Genomic DNA, 16,570 nt, shown 5'->3' on the forward strand with positions numbered 1-16,570 from the left:
AGCTCCTAGGCAGCAGAGGCAGGGGCCAGGGTAGGGGCTCCTCCGCTGCTCCTGCCACAAGCGCCAGCTGCCGAAGCTCCCACTGGCCAGGAATCACAGCCAATGGGACCTGCGGGAAGCGGGAGCTGCAGGCGCGTGTAGCACGGAGACCCCCCCCAGCCCTCCGCCACCTAGGAGCTGCAGGGGGGGCCCCCACTCCAGGTAAGCGCACCCCCCCACACACACCCCAGCCCCTAATCCCCTCCCACACACCCAAACTGCTGCTGATGGCCCAGCTGGGCAGCCCCTGGGCCAGTACCAGCCACTGCAGAAGTTACGGAAAGTCACCGAATCAATGACTTCCGTGACAGACTCGCAGCCTTAATCATAAGAAAACCTGCCCACTACAAAGATATTGTCTTGCGGCAAATGGAGCTCACTCATGTGAACATTTAAAAAATAGAAAGGAGCTTGAAAAGGACCAATTGGTGAAGAAAGAGATAGTGGTTCCTCTCTTTTTCTAGATAACTTATTTTGTACAGAGATACAAGATGGGAGAGGTAATATCTTTTATTGGACCAGCTTCTGCTGGTGATCTGTGGAGCTCGAAAGCTTGTCTCTTTCACCAACTGAAGTTGGTCTAATAACAGCTATTACCTCACCCACCTTGTCTCTCTAATATTCCAGGACCAACACAGCTACAACACTGCAAACATATTTTGTATAGAAACTGGCTAATTTATGTAGGAGGGCAACATCAGTCTTTGCTCCTGGGACATATAGGGAATAATGACAAAATGAAAAATGAAAAACATTCTTAATGCTCTCAAAAATGAGATACTATGAACTGATTTCTTCCAGGTTACACATCTGTCTGGTAAAGATGATCCTGCGTTGGAAAAAAACCAGAGAGGTGTATTGTACTGGATGTCTGTATCAGAATGGTAAATATTAATTCAAAGAATTAAGACAAAATATTCAGTATGGTTTCTGAATTATGATGGAGGAAACAAATGGATAGACAATTGCTTGTGAAAATGCATATACCCACCTACCTGTTATGAAAATGATTTCTATGTTTGCCCAATAGTTAGGTTCACTACTATTTCCCAAAGTGAGCTGATAATAGATTTCAGAGTAGCAGCAGTGTTAGTAGGAAGATATATATATACTCAGGGTATGTCTACACTACGAAATTAGTTCGAATTTATAGAAGCCGGTTTTATTGAAATCGGTTGTATACAGCCGATTGTGTATGTCCACACATAAAATGCTCTAGGTGCTCTAGTCGGCAGACCGCGTCCACAGTACGAGGCTAGCGTCGACTTCCGGAGCATTGCACTATGGGTAGCTATCCCACAGCTATCCCACAGTTCCCGCAGTCTCCGCCGCCCCTTGGAATTCTGGGTTGAGATCCCAATGCCCGGATGATGCAAAACAGTGTCGCGGGCGGTTCTGGGTACATGTCGTCAGGCCCCTCCCTCCCCCGTCACAGCAACGGCAGACAATAGATTCGCGCCTTTTTATCTGGGTTACCTGGGTTACCTGTGCAGACAACATGGAGCCCGCTCAGCACAGCTGAGCTCACCGTCACCATATGTCCTCTTGGTGCCGGCAGACGTGGGACTGCATTGCTACACAGCAGCAGCTGCTAACTGCCTTTTGGCGGTAGACGGTGCAGTAGACTGGTAGCCTTCATCGGCGATCTGGGTGCTGGCAGCCGTGGGGCTTGCCTTTTGGCAGTAAATGGTGTATTATGACTGTTAGCCGGCCTATTACAAGTCGGGTCATCGCACGTTAGCAGAGTCTTCCCCGAGCAGCCGATTGTGCAATAGGCCTGAAGACCATCGTCATACACTGCCCCGTATTTGCTGCCAAGCACCCAGAAAGATGCCGAGGGCTATCAGTCACGCTGCACCGTCGTCTTAAGATGTAAAAAAATAGATTTTCTCTGTATTCATTTGCTTCCCCCTCCCTCCGTCAAATCAACGGCCTGCTAAACCCAGGGTTTTCAGTTTAATCTTTGGGGGGGACCAGTCTGTGACAGTTGTTTGTGTCTCTCCCTGATGCACAGCCACCGTTCTTTATTTTAATTCCCTGTGCCTGTACGCCATGTCGTCACTCGGCCCCCCCTCCCTCCTTCCCCTAGGCCGTCAGATACTACGTTTGCGCCACAGCTCGAGCCGAGAAGCGGTTCGCGCCTTTTCTTTGAATTCTGGGTTGAGATCCCAATGCCCGGATGATGCAAAACAGTGTCGCGGGCGGTTCTGGGTACATGTCGTCAGGCCCCTCCCCCCTCGTCACAGCAACGGCAGACAATAGATTCGCGCCTATTTACCTGGGTTACCTGTGCAGACAACATACCACGGCAAGCATGGAACCCGCTCAGCTCAGCTGAGCTCACCGTCACCATATGTCCTCTGGGTGCCGGCAGACGTGGGACTGCATTGCTACACAGCAGCAGCTGCTAACTGCCTTTTGGCGGTAGACAGTGTAGCATGAGTGATAGCCGTGGGGCTGGCAGCCGTAGTGCTGCATTGCACCAGCCCCTTCCAGGCGATGGTATATTATGACTGGTACCCGTCATCGTCATACTGGTATGGCTGTCAATCATGGCCACCTGGGCAGACATGCTACTGTTTTGATGATGACGGTTACCAGTCATAATATACTATTTTCTGCCAATTGCCCAGTATTGTCTGCTAAGCACCCAGAAGAGGCCGAGGGCGATGCTGGGTGCTGGCGGACGTGGGGCTGGCAGACGTGGGGCTGCATTGCTACACAGCAGCAGCCCCTTGCCTTTTGGCAGATGATGGTATATTATGATTGGTACCCATCATCATCGTATTGGTATGGCTGTCACTCATGCTGCAGCGTCGGCTGCCACCTTAAGATGTAAAAAATAGATTTGTTCTGTGTTCATTTGCTTCCCCTTCCTCCGTGAAATCAACGGCCTGCTAAGCCCAGGGTTTCCAGTTTAATCTTTGGGGGCACCATTCTGTGTGACAGTTGTTTGTGTTTCTCCCTGTTCCTGTACCTGTACGCCATGTCGTCACTCAGCCCTCCCTCCCTCCCTCCCTCCCTCCCGCCCTCCTTCTCCTGGTCCATCAGATACTACTTTCGCGCCTTTTTTCTGACCAGGCACCATAGCTAGCACTGGGATCATGGAGCCCGCTCAGATCACCGCGGCAATTATGAGCACTATGAACACCACGCGCATTGTCCTGGAGTATATGCAGAGCCAGAACATGCCAAGGCGAAACCCGGACCAGGCGAGGAGGCGATTGCAGCGCGGCGACGAGAGTGATGAGGAAATTGACATGGCCATAGACCTCTCACAAGGCACAGGCCCCAGCAATGTGGAAATCATGGTGTTACTGGGGCAGGTTGATACCGTGGAACGCCGATTCTGGGCCCGGGAAACAAGCACAGACTGGTGGGACCGCATCGTGCTGCAGGTATGGGACGATTCCCAGTGGCTGCGAAACTTTCGCATGCGTAAGGGCACTTTCATGGAACTTTGTGACTTGCTTTCCCCTGCCCTGAAACGCCAGGATACCAAGATGAGAGCAGCCCTCACAGTTGAGAAGCGAGTGGCGATAGCCCTGTGGAAGCTTGCAACGCCAGACAGCTACCGGTCAGTCGGGAATCAATTTGGAGTGGGCAAATCTACTGTGGGGGCTGCTGTGATCCAATTTGCCAGGGCAATGAAAGACCTGGTGATAGCAAGGGTAGTGACTCTGGGCAACGTGCAGTCAATAGTGGATGGTTTTGCTGAAATGGGATTCCCAAACTGTGGCGGGGCCATAGACGGAACCCATATCCCTATCTTGTCACCGGAGCACCAAGCCACCGACTACGTAAACCGCAAGGGGTACTTTTCAATGCTGCTGCAAGCCCTGGTGGATCACAAGGGACGTTTCACCAACATCAATGTGGGATGGCCGGGAAAGGTACATGATGCTCGCGTCTTCAGGAACTCTGCTCTGTTTCGAAAGCTGGAGGAAGGGACTTTCTTCCCGGACCAGAAAGTGACCATTGGGGATGTTGAAATGCCTATCGTGATCCTTGGGGACCCAGCCTACCCCTTAATGCCATGGCTCATGAAGCCGTACACAGGCAGCCTGGACAGGAGTCAGGACCTGTTCAACTACAGGCTGAGCAAGTGCCGAATGGTGGTGGAATGTGCATTTGGACGTTTAAAAGCGCGCTGGCGCAGCTTACTGACTCGCTCAGACCTCAGCGAAAAGAATATCCCCATTGTTATTGCTGCTTGCTGTGCGCTCCACAATATCTGTGAGAGTAAGGGGGAGACCTTTATGGCGGGGTGGGAGGTTGAGGCAACTCGCCTGGCCGCTGATTACGTGCAGCCAGACACCAGGGCGGTTAGAGGAGCACAGCAGGGCGCGGTGCGCATCAGAGAAGCTTTGAAAACGAGTTTTGTGACTGGCCAGGCTACTGTGTGAAACTTCTGTTTGTTTCTCCTTGATGAACCCTCCAACCCCCCCCCCCCCCGACCCGGTTCACTCTACTTCCCTGTAAACCAACCACCCCACCCTCCCCTCCCCTCCCGCTTGCAGAGGCAATAAAGTCATTGTTTTTTCACATTCATGCATTCTTTATTAGTTCCTTACAGAGGTAGGGGGATAATTGCCAAGGTAGCTGGGATGGGTGGGGGAGGAGGGATGGAAAAGGACATACTGCATTTTAAAACTTTAACTCTTATTGAAGCCCAGCCTTCTGATGCTTGGGCGATCATCTGGGGTGGAGTGACTGGGTGGACGGAGGCCCCCCCACCGTGTTCTTGGGCGTCTGGGTGAGGAGGCTATGGAACTTGGGGAGGAGGGCTGTTGGTTACACAGGGGCTGTAGCGGCAGTCTCTGCTCCTGCTGCCTTTCCTGCAACTCAACCATACGCTCGAGCATATCACTTTGATGCTCCAGCAGACGGAGCATTGCCTCTTGCCGTCTGTCTGCAAGCTGACGCCACCTATCGTCTTCAGCCCGCCACCTCTCCTCTCGTTCATGTTGGGCTTTTCTCATCTCCGACATTGACTGCCTCCACGCATTCTGCTGTGCTCTATCAGCGTGGGAGGACATCTGCAGCTCCGTGAACATCTCGTCCCTCGTCTTACGTTTTCTCTTTCTAATGTTCACGAGCCTCTGCGAAGGAGAAACATTTGCAGCTGGTGGAGGAGAAGGGAGAGGTGGTTAAAAAAGACACATTTTAGGGAACAATGGGTACACTCTTTCATTACAAGGTCGCATATTTCGGCTTGCAGGCAGCCATCGTAGGCCACAGTGTTTTGGCTTTTTTAACCTTCTTAACATGCGGGAAAGGTTGCAAACAGCAGCGCATTTCCCATATCAAGGATGAATTGGGTTGTCCATTTAAAATGGGGTTTCAATGTAAAAGGAGGGGGCTGCGGTTTCCCGGTTAACATGCGGCACAAACACAAGTAAACCCCCCCCCCCCACACACACACGATTCTCTGGGATGATCACTTCACCCCTCCCCCCCACCGCGTGGTTAACAGCGGGGAACATTTCTGGTCAGAATAGCAGGAACGGGCGCCTCTGAATGTCCCCCTTAATAAAATCACCCCATTTCAACCAGGAGAGCTTTCTGGAGATGTCCCTGGAGGATTTCCGCTCCATCCCCATACACGTTAACAGACTTGCTTGCTTTTTTTTTGTAATGTTTACAAATATTTACAAAGTTACACTCACCAGAGGTCTCCTGTGTGCCCTGAGGGTCTTGGGTGAGTTCGGGGGTTACTGGTTCCAGGTCCAGGGTCACAAACATATCCTGGCTGTTGGGGAAAACGGTTTCTCCGCTTCCTTGCTGCTGTGAGCTACCTACAGTACCTCCATCGTCATCTTCCTCGTTCCCCGAACTGTCTTCCCTGTGTGTTTCTCCAGTGAGAGAGTCATAGCACACGGTTGGGGTAGTGGTGGCTGCACCCCCTAGGATCGCATGCAGCTCCGCGTAGTAGCGGCAAGTTTGCGGCTCTGCCCCGGACCTTCCGTTTGCTTCTCTGGCTTTGTGGTAGGCTTGCCGTAGCTCCTTAATTTTCACGCGGCACTGCTGTGTGTCCCTGTTATGGCCTCGGTCCTTCATGGCCTTGGAGATCTTTTCTAATACTTTGCCATTTCTTTTACTGCTACGGAGTTCAGCTATCACTGCTTCATCTCCCCATATGGCGAGCAGATCTCGTACCTCCCGTTCGGTCCATGCTGGAGCTCTTTTGCGATCCTGGGAGGACTCCATGACGGTTACCTGTGCTGATGAGCTCTGCGTGGTCACCTGTGCTCTCCACGCTGGGCAAACAGGAAATGAAATTCAAACCTTCGCGGGTCTTTTCCTGTCTACCTGGTCAGTGCATCTGAGTTGAGAGCGCTGTCCAGAGCGGTCACAATGAAGCACTGTGGGATAGCTCCCGGAGGCCAATAACATCGAATTCCGTCCACACTACCCCAATTCCGACCCGCAAAGGCCGGTTTTATCGCTAATCCCCTCGTCGGAGGTGGTGTAAAGAAACCGGTTTAAAGGGCCCTTTAAGTCGAAAGAAGGGGCCTCGTTGTGTGGACGTGTCCAGGCTTAATTCGGTTTAACGCTGCTAAAGTCGACCTAAACCCGTAGTGTAGACCAGGCCTCAGAGAGCATGAAACAATGGGTGTTACTATACACACTATAAGGAGAGTGATCAGTTAAGTTGAGCTTTTATGATAAAAGCTCAACTTAACTGATCACTCTCCTTATAGTGTGTATAGTGTGATAAAAGCTCAACTTAAATGATCACTCTCCTTATAGTGTGTATAGTAACACCCATTGTTTCATGTTCTCTGTGTATATATATATCGTCCTACTTTTCCACTACATGCATCCGATGAAGTGGGCTGTAGCCCACGAAAGCTTATGCTCAAATAAATATGTTAGTCTCTAAGATGCCACAAGTACTCCTGTTCTTTTTGCTGATAATATATGTCACTTTCAAATGTCGTGGACGACCTCCTCTTAGCATCAACATCATTGCATTCTAAGGAAAAGGATTTTAACACTGCTATCAAACAACACGCATATTGAAGCTATGTCTACATCATAAACTAGGGGTGCGACTCCCCTGCTTGTGTACACACATTTGTGCTGTCAACATGCTAGCATGAGTATAAACAGCACCGTAGCTGCGATAGCACGGGGAGCAGCAGCAGAGGCATTGCCCAGCTGTGCCAAGTACAAACCTGCCTGAAACCAGCAGGTATGTACTCAGCACCACTAAGCCAGGCCTCTGTTGCCGCTACCCGTGTGTACTGGGGTTACACTGCTATTTATACTTGTGCTAGATCGATGAGCGCTAGCATGATTATGTGTACACAGGCAGGGGAATCAGATCCCTAGCTCACAGTGTACTGTAGATGTAGCCTTACACTGTAAGGTCTTTGGGGAAAGGGCCATCTTTTTATTATGTATTGATATGTGCCAAGCACAATGGGGCCCTGATCTGTGACTAGGCCCCTACATGTTACCATAATACAAATATATGTCTGCAGACACCTTTGCTGACTGAGTGTTACTGATGCAGTAACCAATTTTTTTGCCACCTCTCCTCTCAAACTGGAGAAGCCTAGGAGATGTTACTACTCTCAAAACTGTGCATTTCAGATCACATCTTTACTTAAGGCTAGCATGTAGGTTGAGTTGGGAAGATCAGTAGAGATGAGTTCTGAAATGGCAATTTAATAATTTTCTTAGCAAAGGGAAAAGAACAAATTGACATTTTCTTTGGGAAAAATATCCCATGTCCTCTGATGTCAATTCATTCTATTTTGGGGAATCATTTAAAGTTATGCTACATGGAGCTATAATTTCAAACACATCATATAAAAAAATCATATAAGCATCAGTGGAGCTGGAAAACAAATTATATAATTTGGAAAAAATATTAGAAAAGACCTAATTTGGCAACATTAAATAAGTTTAAGGCAACTAGGGCAGAACACAATTGGTTAGTGACCCAATAAGCTAAACACAGCTTGTTCTTATTCAAGCAAAAAGTCTACCAAGTGAAGAAATAAATGGAACAAAATTTCTTTCTGTCATTATTAAAAAAAAAGTGATCGGAAGGAACACATTCTCTTGATTAAAACCACCATAAACAGATTACTTTGGCATCCTAAGAGGTATTTGCAGTCCTTTAGGCAGTCACAAATTACATTGAACTCCCCAGCTCATCTAAGCAATTGGCAAATGTAGCTAGCTAAATTTTGCATTGCCAGAGTGATAAAAACAGAGAAATGATTAGTAATGTGCAAAGAGGTTACTCTTATGGCTCAGATTGTAGAAAGCCTTTTTCAGCAAACAAGATCAACTACTTCATGACCTAACTGGCAGTTCAAAGTGAGGTTCCACTCTGAAAAATGACTACATAAAAAGAGCACCCTTACTCAGCAGATCTGATCTCTGAGGATATTCAGAGTCTGATCTGCTTGCTTTAGTGATGAATTTGTTTTTACTGCTTATTACTTTTGTTAGCATGGCAGAGTCAACATAGGGAAGGAAAAGAGAGTTAGTTGCTTTTCCTGTTTATGAATCCAAGTGATATCTTAAAATGTTGCCTTACACTAAAAATGGTATCTTCTTAAGAAATCCGCTCGCTGCGAGGATTCGGAGTCCAATATGTTACTTTACTGAAAAGTTAAAACTAATTTTTACTCCTGTTGATGATGGTATTGGCACTGCAGTTCTACGCTGGAACATCTGTATCGTTTTATGAGTCAGAAAAACTACAACTTCACTTCCAGGTTGAGTTTGCAGGGTTAGCAATTTGAGGGAAAAACCACACCATCTTTTCATTTGTGACCATCATGATCCAGAAACAATAAACATGAAACCCCATTGTGCCATATTTCAGAGTCTCAGAGCAGAAAAACATTGCAAGCAGGTATCGACATTACTTTGCCATACACGTTTCTGGTTTCAGAAACAGCCAACCTCTCATCACCTCTTTTTATGTATTATGATGGCAGGATGAAGGACTCTCACTGTCCCCACTGTTATTCCAAATGGGTCCTTACAAAGGCTCTGATCCATTGCAGGATTGGTGCCTAAAGCACTGCTCCTGCTCCCATTAAAGTCAACCACAGAACTCCCATTAATTTCAACGAGATAAAAGGTTTGCAAAGCATATTTTCCAGTAAGTCTTTTGCTTGCACTGCACAGCTACCCAATTGTTCACCTGAAATTCATTCATCCTAGCTGTTGACAGCAAGACTCTCAGAAGCATTAGTAATAATATGCTGTGACGTATCTTTTGGTTCAATCTGACCTAGTTTCATTTCAATATTGGAAAGAAAGGGTTCTTATATTAAAACACTGCTCTTATTTTTTTCCCTAATCAATAATTTTGTCTAAAAGGGTCTATTGTGAGTAGGCAGCTCCTCCACTATTTACTGACTGGACTCTTTTATGCTGCATCCCATATCTTTACACTGTTATTTCCAGTGGGTGAAACTTTTTTTTTTAAACCATTTGATTCAGAAAGACTATTTCAAGAGTGTTGAAGAAGCCTGCTTGGGGCCTCAGTCAAAGAGGACAGAGTGAGGCCATAATAGGAAGTCATGAGACTCTTTGTAGTTTATCCCTTTGAAATAATTGGAGACCATTTTTTTACTGGGATTTAAAAGCAAAAGATCCTCTCTGCCATCTATGGGCAGGAAGGCCATCCTATTTCTTCTGTCTCTTGCCAAGAAATTCAATAGGAATCTCACTGGTCAAGACAGCAATGATTTGGCTGCCTCTCAAAAGAGCTTATGTATTAGCTGAGATTCTGATGAACGCCCCAGAGCTGGATTTATATTTAAAAAGATTTTGCTTAACTCAAGCAATGATGCAATTCCAAGGTAAACCACTAAAGGGTATTTGATTTAAAACACAGGGTCCAAAACTGCGCCACTCCTCCCAGGGAAAAATAAATAAAATCAATCATCCCAATTCAATACATCATCTATAGTTGTTATATTAGCAAAATAACTCTTCCATGAAAGATCTATTTGACAACAGATGCTCCAGTACCACAGTACATATTTGCAAACTTCAAGAGGGGGCTCCACAAAACAGCAGAAGCACTGGTGCAAACCCCAAATGTAGTCAATGAAGAGAGTCATGTGTACCAGTGAAGGTTATTCCAGATTCAAAGATAAGTAACCTCCACCAGCGCAGAATGCGGCTTTCTTGTCTAACTTTAAGAGTGGTTCTGAACCTGGGGTGCACGTACCCTCTGGGGGTGCGAGATGCCCTTTCTGGGGGTGTAACACATGCCAGATTTTTTTAGAAGGTAAATCTTCGAAAACACAAATTAAGCACAGGCACGTATGTATTCATGTATTCTTAATTTTACTGTGAAATTAAAATAAATATATAATTCTCTCTCTTTCATTCTATAGTTAGGATATATTTAGGTTTAAAGAACTGACCTACTTCAATGATTTTTGATAAGGGGTGCGAGAACGTGTTTTGAGAGCCAAAGGGGTGCAGGCTGCAGTAAAAGTTAAGAACCACTGCTTTAAGATGTGCACTGATGCAGCTATAGCAGTGCCTGGAAACTAGAAAAATTTCCAATTCTAAGGCACATGAGGCCTTAACTGAAAACAAGGAGGTCACAGAGATGTTGGCCGTAATTCAAATGCCTAACAGAGTGGCTAATTATTATGGTAATACAACTCACCTAATATAAAGCTCTAAATCAACTAGCCTTACCTAAGATGAAGTGCTGCCTACTGTACTCAGCCTGAGAGCTTCCATATCCACCCTCAAACGATGGAAGGAAAAGAAAGAAGTATGATGGGGGAAAAGGGGGAGACTACAATAAGCCACCTTACAAGAGAAATAATTTCCCATATTGCATTCTGCTAAGGTTGGCAAGCAGGCAACATAGATTCAGGGGGAAAAAAATCAAAAGTGTCTTTAATACAAGTGCAGATTGGCAACTGTAGGGGAGGGGGAAATCAGCACATCATCAGTTGAGAAAGACAGGAAGAGAATTGGTTTTCTGGCCAGCAGAAAGGTCAGGACAGATAGAAAATGAGGTAGAGCAGTTAGTAATTCACTTTTCTTCAGTAGTCACAAAAACATCTTACATTAAACAAATACACCCACGAAAGGAAAATACACCTGCCAATTCCTCGTCTTCTGAGAGCTCTGCTCTTATGGCTCCATCAAGATGCTTACAACAATGAAGTCAAGAAAAGTCTCTCCTTCCCCTAGATTTACAGCACAAAAATAAAAACTCCAGAGTTCCTCTCCCTCAAAATCCATATCCTTGCCTCCTAATTCCCTACTTATAGTATCCCAGGACTGTAATGGTGTTCTGACTCTCTCACAATGACAATTATCTAGTACAGTGAGTGGTTCAATGTTTTTATTCTGCAGGCTATATTGGCAATATTAAGAACTTCTCATGGATCAATCTCCCAATTCAGCAGCCCAATTCTCCTACTGCTTGGCTCTGAAAACATGTAAAGAGGAGCATTCCAGGAAGAACTCCATGCACTGCTGGAGGTCCTGAGACCACAGTCTGAGAACCACAGATCTAATGTAAGCATACACACAAAGGTAAATATTTTTTAAATCGGGTGCTTAAAGTTAGCTCCTAAAACTATTTTTAGGTACCTAGATGAATGTGTCCTGATCTTTAAAAACAATGGGATTTGAGAGTGCTCAGCATTTCTGAAAAATCAAGCCATTTATTTAGATGTCTAAATATGGATTTAAGAGCCTATATGTTATACACCCAAGTTTGAAAATTTTGTTCTGAAAAGCTGAGGTTTTGGGTAAATGGGAATGGGGGAGAAATGAGTGTTGTGATTCTTGCTCTTCTTTATGAAGCAGACAACTAAAAAAACTGAACAAGTTGTTATGAACAGATGGTTTGCTAACCTATTCCCTGTGTTGCCCAAAAGATTGTCCTCCAAAAATAGAACCAAGGAGGATGGCAATAAAATACTAATCCTATCAGAATAAGATAAGAAAAAGGAAACTGCAGATTGAATGGCTTTATGTACAGTGAAAAAATCTACCTTCTTTATTTTTCTCTTTAATGTGATGGGGCCTAGACATTTAAGAACAGCAGCTTAGGAGAAGAGTAATAAGACAATTAATAGCTCTATTTCTTTGTAATAGTTTAATTCTAGTGCAGGAGGCAAAATGTTCCCTATGTCTGATTTGTAAAAATTAGGGCGGTCAAGCAATTAAAAACTTAATTGTGATTACAAAAATTAATTGTGATTAATTGCACTGTTAAACAATAATAGAATGCCATTTATTTAAATATTTTTGGATGTTTTCTACATTTTCAATTATATTGATTTCAATTACAACATAGAGTACAAAGTGTACAGTGCTCACTTTATATTTATTTTTGATTACAAGTATTTGCACTGTAAAAAAACAAAAGAAATAGTCTTTCAATTCACCTAATACAAGTACTGTAGTTCAATCTCTTTATCGTGAAAGTTGAATTTACAAATATAGAATTAGATACAAAAATACTGCATTCAAAAATAAAACAATATAAAATGTTAGAGCCCGCAAGTCCACTCAGTCCTACATCTTGTTCAGCCAATTGCTCAGACAAACAAGTTTCTTTACATTTGCAGGCGATAATGCTGCCCGCTTCTTGTTTACAATGTCACCTGAAAGTGAGAATAGGCATTCTCATGCCACTGTTGTAGCTGGCATCGCGAGATATTTAGGTGCCAGATGCACTAAAGATTCATATGTCCCTTCATGCTTCAACCACCATTCCAGGGGATATGTGTCCATGCTGATGATGGGTTCTGCTCGATAACAATCCAAAGCACTGCGGACCAATGCATGTTCATTTTCATTATTTGAGTCAGATGTCACCAGCAGAAGATTGATTTTCTTTTTTGGTGGCTCAGGTTCTGTGGTTTCCACATTGGAATGTTGCTCCTTTAAAACTTCTGAAAGCATGCTCCACACCTCATCCCTCTCAGATTTTGGAAGATACTTCAGGTTCTTAAACCTTGGATTGAGTGCTGTAGTTATCTTTAGAAATCTCACATTGGTACCATCTTTGCGTTTTGTGAAATCTGCAGTGAAAGTGTTTTTAAAATGAACAACATGTGCTGGGTCATCATCTGAGACTGCTATAACATGAAATATATGGCAGAATGCGGGTAAAACAGAGCAGGGGCCATACAATTCTCCCCCTAGGAGTTCAGTCACAAATTTAATTAACGCATTATTTTTTTAACGAGCTTCATCAGCATGGAAGCATGTCCTCTGGAATGGTGGCCGAAGCATGAAGGGGCATATGAATGTTTAGCATATCTGGCACGTAAATACCTTGCAATGCCGGCTACAAAAGTACCATGCAAATGTCTGTTCTCACTTTCTGGTGACATTGTAAATAAGAGGGCAGCATTATCTCCAGTAAATATGAACAAACTTGTTTGTCTTAGTGATTGGCTGAACAAGAAGTAGGACTGAGTGGACTTGTAGGTTCTCAACTTTTACATTGTTTTATTTTTCAATGCAGTTTTTTTTTGTGAGAACAGCAAGGCCAGTTTCCTTGTTGTGAGAACAGCAAGGTCAGTTTCCATGAATTTTGGCCTATCCGTCCTGCAGCTCTTCAATGTCCTGAAAAAGCAAAAAGAAGTTCTACAAAAAGTGGAAACATTGATGCATTGCGAAGGAGGAGCATAAAAGAATAACACGAGAATGTAGGAATAAAATCAGAAAAGGTAAGGCACAAAATGAGTTACACCCAGCAAGGTACATAAAAGGCAATCAGAGGTTCTTTAAATACTTTAGGAGCAAGAGAAAGATGAAGGAAAGTATAGGTCCTCCTCTACTTAGGGGGAAAGCGAGCATTACTGAGCAAAGTATTATATTTAGGAAGGAAAAATCAAATGCACAACTACCAAATGGGAAACAGCTGGCTAGGTGGTAGTACTGCTGAAAAGGATCTGAGGGTTACAGCAGATCACAATTGACTGAGCCAATGTAAAGCAGCTGCGAAAACAGCTAATATTCTGGGAGCTATTAGCAGGACTCTCATATGTAAAACATGAGAGGTAATTGTCCCACTCTACTCAGCACTGGTAACGTCCTAGCTAGGAGTATTATGTCCAGTTCTGGGTGCCACATTTTGGGAAAGATGTGGACAAATTGGAGAGAGTCCAGCAGAGAGTAACCAAAATGATAAAAGAAGAACAGGAGTACTTGTGGCACCTTAGAGACTAACAAATTTATTAGAGCATAAGCTTTCGTGGACTACAGCCCACTTCTTCGGATGCATATAGAATGGAACATATATTGAGGAGATATATATACACACATACAGAGAGCATAAACAGGTGGGAGTTGTCTTACCAACTCTGAGAGGCCAATTAATTAAGAGAAAAAAAACTTTTGAAGTGATAATCAAGCTAGCCCAGTACAGACAGTTTGATAAGAAGTGTGAGAATACTTACAAGGGGAGATAGATTCAATGTTTGCAATGGCTCAGCCATTCCCAGTCCTTATTCAAACCGGAGTTGATTGTGTCTAGTTTGCATTGATATGCATTGATATGCAAACTAGACACAATCAACTCCGGTTTGAATAAGGACTGGGAATGGCTGAGCCATTGCAAACATTGAATCTATCTCCCCTTGTAAGTATTCTCACACTTCTTATCAAACTGTCTGTACTGGGCTAGCTTGATTATCACTTCAAAAGTTTTTTTTCTCTTAATTAATTGGCCTCTCAGAGTTGGTAAGACAACTCCCACCTGTTTATGCTCTCTGTATGTGTGTATATATATCTCCTCAATATATGTTCCATTCTATATGCATCCGAAGAAGTGGGCTGTAGTCCACGAAAGCTTATGCTCTAATAAATTTGTTAGTCTCTAAGGTGCCACAAGTACTCCTGTTCTTCTTTTTGCGGATACAGACTAACACGGCTGCTACTCTGAAACCTGTCAAAATGATAAAGGGTTTAGAAAACCTGATTTATCAGGAAAGGTTAAAAAAAGGGCATGTTTAGTCTTGAGAAAAGACAACTGAGTGGGGACTTGAAAACAGTCTTCAAATATGTTAAGGGCTGTTATAAAGAGAACAGTGATCAATTGTTCTCCACATCCATTGAAGGTCAGACAAGAAGTAATCATCTTAATCTGCAACATTGGAGGTTTAGGTTAGATATTAGGAAAATCTTTATAACCATTAGGATAGTTAAGCACTGGAATAGACTTCCAAAGGAGACTGTGGAATCCCGGTCACTGAATGTTTTTAAGAAGTTGTGAGACAAACACCTGTCAGGGATGGTCAAGTTCACTTGGTCTTGCCTGAGTACAGGGAGCTGGACTAGATGACCTCTCAAGATCCCTTCTAGCTCTACATCTCTTAGGGTACATCTACACTACAGCGGGGAGTCGATTTAAGATATGCAAATTCAGCTACGTGAATAGCGTAGCTGAATTCGACGTATTGCAGCCGACTTACCCCGTTGTGAGGACGGCGGCAAAATCGACTTCTGCCGCTTTTTGTCGGCGGCGCTTACTACCACCTCCGCTGGTGGAGTTAGAGCGCCGATTCGGGGATCGATTGTCGCGTCCCGACGGGACGCGATAAATCGATCCCCGAGAGGTCGATTTCTACCCGCCGATTCAGGCGGGTAGTATAGACCAGGCCTTATTCTATGCCACATAGAATGGAATTTTCTCAGACTCCTCGCCCTTTGGCTATTCCCCACTACCTCAGATTTCCAGTAGAGCCCTAATGTGTGTTCATCTGCCAGGGCAAAGGGGACTGTGAAACTGACAGACTGGTCAACTTGTGTATGACCCATAAGAACAGGAGGCACAGAAATGGTAAACAGGGCCATTCCTCATAGATAGTTATCAACGCCATGTTAAGTCGACTCAAATCTTTAACATGTTTCCCTGTATGCTTAGAGAATCATGAGTAGATGCTAAGTGTATTTGTCTGTGTTTACCTATATCTTGTTAGAAGTTTAACAATGTGATCTAATTAGCTTATGGATGAAAAAATCCTGTTCCTGTCTTTTGATGCCTCATTACTGTATTCTATTAATTCAAAAGATGTAAGAAAGTGTAGGAACTAATAATATTATTTACATTGACTTCAGCTTAATTATCTGATATAATGAACTGTCTTAGTAATTTGAATGGCTATTGCCTAATGCATTGTCTAAGAAAGGACTCATTGAATAAAGATCAAACAGTTGGCTCACTTTCATCAAAGCCTCGTGGTAGGATTACCTGTCAGTACCTCACTTGCTTCAACTATAAAGGAAGCTTTAGGCCTGGTCCTTTTTATCTCAGGTCTGCTTCAACATTGAATGGAAGGTCTAAGCCACAAGACTGAGGTCTCCTGGTTTATTCTGGATTTACCCTGGAATTCTCATGGAAGAATTTGAACAAACTCTACATCTGAACAGCCTATTGGACTATAACCTTTAAAATTGATTCAGCAGCCTCACCATCTCTGCTATGAAACTGACCTAAGGACTTTACACACATTTGAATATATATTGATCTCTTACCATATATAACTCTCTCTTT

The 16,570-nt window shown here is 44.2% G+C and overlaps 2 protein-coding genes across 35 annotated transcripts in view; both read right to left on the bottom strand.

Annotated features, from left to right (window-relative positions):
- Positions 1–16,570, bottom strand: part of IRAG1 (inositol 1,4,5-triphosphate receptor associated 1) — a 144,921-nt gene that overhangs the window by 93,640 nt on the left and 34,711 nt on the right. The gene's annotated exons all lie outside the window — the stretch shown is intronic.
- On the bottom strand, positions 4,567–6,637 carry LOC135983018 (uncharacterized). The gene is made up of 2 exons (XM_065592222.1): positions 5,709–6,637; positions 4,567–5,164 (listed from the first exon to the last, which is right to left on the bottom strand). The coding sequence occupies exons 1-2, from the start codon at positions 6,247–6,249 to the stop codon at positions 4,695–4,697; spliced, it is 1,011 nt and encodes a 336-aa protein (XP_065448294.1). The 5' UTR covers positions 6,250–6,637; the 3' UTR covers positions 4,567–4,694.

Source organism: Chrysemys picta, chromosome 4 (assembly GCF_011386835.1).
Source record: "Chrysemys picta bellii isolate R12L10 chromosome 4, ASM1138683v2, whole genome shotgun sequence".
Lineage (NCBI taxonomy): Eukaryota > Metazoa > Chordata > Testudines > Emydidae > Chrysemys > Chrysemys picta.

What these genes read in the sequence shown, in the direction of transcription:
- LOC135983018 (XM_065592222.1), bottom strand. Translation starts at nt 6,249, where the DNA reads ATGGAGTCCTCCCAGGATCGCAAAAGAGCTCCAGCATGGACCGAACGG. An exon ending in GGGCACACAGGAGACCTCTG is followed by an intron (nt 5,165 to 5,708) that starts GTGAGTGTAACT and finishes CTCCTCCACCAG; the next exon opens with CTGCAAATGTTTCTCCTTCG.